Source organism: Gekko japonicus, unplaced genomic scaffold (assembly GCF_001447785.1).
Source record: "Gekko japonicus isolate JY-2015 unplaced genomic scaffold, Gekko_japonicus_V1.1 scaffold5102, whole genome shotgun sequence".
Lineage (NCBI taxonomy): Eukaryota > Metazoa > Chordata > Lepidosauria > Squamata > Gekkonidae > Gekko > Gekko japonicus.
Window position 1 is genome coordinate 47,110 of NW_015168192.1, and position 4,732 is coordinate 51,841.

General features: G+C 48.2%; 1 protein-coding gene across 1 annotated transcript in view; it reads left to right on the top strand.

Annotated features, from left to right (window-relative positions):
• Positions 1-1,946: 1,946 nt before the first annotated feature.
• Positions 1,947-4,732, top strand: part of LOC107113648 (tripartite motif-containing protein 7-like) — an 11,435-nt gene continuing 8,649 nt past the window's right edge. The window contains exons 1-2 of the mRNA XM_015414998.1: positions 1,947-1,966; positions 4,106-4,224. Coding sequence (XP_015270484.1) covers positions 4,209-4,224 — 16 coding nt within the window. The 5' untranslated portion in view covers positions 1,947-1,966; positions 4,106-4,208. The remainder of the gene's footprint in view (positions 1,967-4,105; positions 4,225-4,732) is intronic.

A 4,732-nucleotide genomic window follows, 5' to 3' on the forward strand; every position in this document is an offset into this window, starting at 1 on the left:
GACAGCGCTAGGAGCCAGTTTGGTGTAGTGGTTAAGTGCACGGACTCTAATCTGGGAGAACCGGGTTTGATTCCCCACTCCTCCACTTGCACCTGCTGGATGACCTTGGGCAAGCCATAACTCTGGCACAGCTGTTCTTGAAAAAGAGCAGTTTCTGTCAAGAGCTCTCTCAGCCCCACCTACCTCACGGGGTGACTGTTGTGGGGAGGGGAAGGGAAAGGAGTTTGTAAGGCGCTCTGAGACTCCTTTGGGTAGTGAAGGACGGGGTATAAATTCAATCTCTTCTAGGACTAGAGTCAGCAAGGTAGAGTGGGGTCAGGCAAGAGAGAGCAATGGGTAGATGCTCTTCTTATATACCCTAGACTGACTGGGAGGGGGATGCTTTGTCACTCACGTAGTCCCCAGGAACTCTAGAAAAATCCACTTACTAATGGCCAGGAGATGACCGGGAGAATGGGATTAATAGTTGGGCAACTGACATAATGTTTCTTAATAGTGACACCTTTCAGAGTTAGGGGCTGAAGACAAAGGAGAAGAAGATGCTTGGCCAGTCGTTAGAGTCAATGATCCGATGATCTGCATCGGTGTTACCTTGATGGGGCAGTGGGTGTGTTTGGCAGCTCAGTTAGTCTCGTCCTGGTCAAGTTCTATTGTTTTACTTGAGGATGAGTACGTGCAGCTTTGGCTGATGCTGCTAGGAGAAGGTATGTGGGGGGGGAATGCCTGCATGATGGAGGAGAGGCTTGAACATGGTGCTTGTGCAGGAGTGTCCAGGCTGCCTCTGCAAAGCATGGCTTCTCTGGAAGTCTGGCTGCCGGCTCCATGTGGCTGCGATGTCAGGGAGGCTGGCGTGTCATCTACCTGGGTCTGCAGTGTATCTTTGGAGATGCAGGGATGGATGGCATCAGGTGTTCCGTGGGCCCACATTTGGTTTAACATGCTGCTTCAGTGCAAGGCTTCCCTTCGCTGGGCACATGTCTTCTGTCCAGTAACGAGGCTCCGTCTCATGGTCATCATTCAGTCCATTTTCCCTGGCACACTCATTGTACAGTCCAGCTGAGAGTCATATTTCATGTTCATCCTTTATAAGATGCCTGCAGGGCAACAACCAACATAAATGCAGAGTCATTTGCATTGGAAATGGAGTGTCCTCATGGGAGTTTTGTGTGCACTTTCCTCCATCTCTCAGTCTGGGGCAAGTGATGCTCTGTATTCTTGGTGCTGGGGGGGCAACAGTGGGAGGTCTTCTAGTGTCCTGGCCCCACTGCTGGACCTCCTGATGGCACCTGGTATTTTTGGCCACTGTGTGACAGTGGACTGGATGGGTCATTGGCTTGATCCAACATTGGCTTCTCCTATGTTCTTATTTTCCTTGTTTCTCCCCCATCACCTGTGACACCAGAGGGCTTTTAAAAAATTGATAGCTGCTATCATACTGCAGCAAAATGGCATAACAATTTGTTGCTACATCCTGCTAGTTCCTCTGACTTCCCAGCTGTCATTTCTTCAAAGAAGTGGCTAGAACTTTTTCTTGCATGGCTAGTCCCCTGATATCTCTGCAATGAAAAGGGCTAGAGACCTTTTTCTAAAAATGGAAGCTATAGCATGATAGCAATTTATCAATTGAAAAAATAGCTTTTTGGTGGCACAGCAGGCAAAATGGCAGCTTTGATGGGCTGACAGAAGGAAAATGGTACCAGGGAGACTGGAGCCTCAAAAATCCCATCCAGACGGTATGCTACCTGCTTGGTCTGCATTCTTTTTGGACTGGTTGCACCAAAGCAGGTTTGAGAAGGGATGCACTGAGGACATGGAAAGTCTGAACAGGGGACAATCGGAGGATGAGGAAATGTGAATGGTCCAAATAAACTAGCTGCAGGGAAAGACTTCCATGTGCCAGTGTGGTCCATGGCAGCCACTGAGTTTCCCTTTCTTCCTTCCAGGATGTCAGAAGCAGCTTGCAGAGGTAAGTGCATCACATCCATTTTCCTTCTTCATCATTCTGGACAGGGTCTGAATAATATGGGGTTGCCAGACCTGTGATGGCACGGCAGAACCGTGAGCTGCTGGGGGGACAGGGTGGAGCCGGGAGAGGGGGAGTGTTGCTGATGCTGTGATGCCACTTCCAGGCTCTAGGAATTTTCCCCACCTCTATAGTAAAGATCACAGAGACTAGAGGAAAGTCCTAGACTAGAGCATGCAGCCGGTCACCCGGAAGTGACATCACAATGTCCACCATGTCACTTCCTTCCGTTTTATGTCTTGTGGCGCAGTTGATTGAGCATGGGGAACGGAGCAGGGGGGGCAGGGGAAGGGCAGCCTTAGGGCAGCAGGAGAAGTGTGTGGCCCTTAGGCGCCATGGGAGAGCACGCAGGACTCCGGATTCTTCAGTGTTTCAAGCTGCATTTCTACCAAAGAGGACCCAAAATGGCTTACATGTAAGGGGAAAAAATTAGAAATCACAAAAACAAATTGACAAACGAAAAAAGACGGAACAACTCTGGGTTGGTCTGACTCCACCAAGCTAACCATTGCCTGTCCCATGCTGTGAGCCAAGAGTCTCTTGGCCTTCAGCTTGCTTACGAGGGTTCCTGCCTCCCGCCCAGCCCAAGCTTTAAATACTACAGGAAGAGGGGGGGGGGAAAGGTCATCCTAGAGGGACCGCAGCCTCTGCTAGCTTGATGCCAGCCTTTCCAGCAGCATAACATATAAGAGCTTTCTTTAATCAAACAAGTGGTCCATCTAGATCAGAGGTCCCCAACACTATGAACCAGCTTTTTTTCCTCCTGAGTAGCAATGTCCAGGAAGAAAGGAGACTAACTGGCTTGAAGCGAGGTAAATATTTGGGTATTAGGAGGCAAATATTTAAAATAAAACATTAAATAATGTGTGTGATTATTTTTTTTGTCTCTGCCTCTTCTGGCAGACATTTTGAGTTGGCTCCGCCTCTTCTGGCAGACATTTTGAGCTTGCACCCACCATTCCATGTCACAATCCCAAAGGTGCCCACAGGCTCAAAAAGGTTAGAGACCCCTGATCTAGATCTTCCTCAGTTCCCCCTCCCCAATTAACTGGCAGGAAATTGGTGCACTCAATCATATTAGTATCCCTCCTCCATTGCTTCCCCAAGGATCACAACCTGAGCACTGCCCTTCTCTCCTTGGCTACTCTTGATGAAGGACTTGGCTGGCACACAGATTAGCCAGAAGTTCCTTTCTGACGAGGAACACCCTGGGCCACTGAGCATCTCCAAAGGGAGGAGGAGTTGGGGATGTGTTGTGTTCCTAACACTACAGTTCAGTTAGACATGGGGATAACGTGGCTGTTATGGGGAGCTGAAACCCCGCATAGATTTTTGTTTTTCTGTTTTTTACCATTTGTCCACTGACTTTAAGACATGATCTGAGTTACTACTGTGACATTCTGGCCACTCTTAAGTTTATCCAGCCAGATGGAAGGTGATGGGGAGGTCGAATCCTTTCCTCATCTCACACATGAGAACAGACGACTTCAAGAGGACAGTTATTGGCTGAATGAGAACTCTCTAAGTGTAGCCCTCGGCAGAGTTACCCTCTTCTTAGCCCTTTGACTTCCATGCACTTAGAAAGGGTGTCACTCCGCTTTCGGACTGCTCTGCAAATTTCCTAAAATCTCTAGGTGGTGGCAGGGACAATTGAAGGGTGTCCAAGAGGCCGAGAAGTCCATTCGAAGTATCACACGTGCTCTGAGGATTCAGAGAAATGTGGGAAACTGCAACCACATCAGATCAGGTGGTCTGTACCTCACCGCAAGAGGCAGCCACTTAAATGAAGCTGAGGTGTGGGTGACTGTTGGCATAGTCGTTCCCCATTATGTTTCTTTTTCATTGCTGGAGGCCCATGAGAAGACACTAGTACATTCCACATAACGTCTAGTTTGATGCTTGTAATGAGGTGGGCTCCCTTTCCTAAAGCATTTCCATTCCTCTCTGGAATTCTACACCTGCCAGTGGCTCCTCTCAGCTGCCTGCTGTACAGTGCCTGGATTCTGCTCCCTTCCCTTTCTGTTCTCTTGCTTCTCTCACAAATTCTGATCTCCCTGAACACTATTGGTGCTTTTTTGCTAGGTGTAAGGAGAAGGAGAACTTTGAGATTCCAGTGGCTTTCTCCTCTGACCTGCAGTGGAGGCTCCAGAGCTGCTGTGGTATCGGTCCCTTTCTGGGGGGTCTCATGAAGCAATTCAAAGGTAAGAGTGAATGCCTGCAGGGATTTGATGTAGGTCCAGACTGTCCTTGAGATGGCTTGTTCAAACCTTTTAAAAGGTTTTTGGGTTTTGAACTACTCCTATCTAGGTTCTACTGGAACCACCTGCTTCCCTTGTGGAATCAGGAAAAGCTCCCTAATTGAAAAACAATCTAAAGGGGGGGGGGAAGTGCCTGGCTTCACCAAAGGTCAGTCAGAGCACAAACAGCACAGCTAAGCTCACTACTTTTTAAATAATTAAATGCTACTTAAACCTTTCTTTTATGTGAAGACAAACCTGCCTCTGTTTGTTCTCCTACCACTGGCCTAGTTAGGTAGAACAGCTAAAGAGGGGGGAAGTGCCTGGCTTCACCAAAGGTCAGTCAGAGCACAAACAGCACAGCTAAGCTCACTACTTTTTAAATAATTAAATGCTACTTAAACCTTTCTTTTATGTGAAGACAAACCTGCCTCTGTTTGTTCTCCTACCACTGGCCTAGTTAGGTAGAACA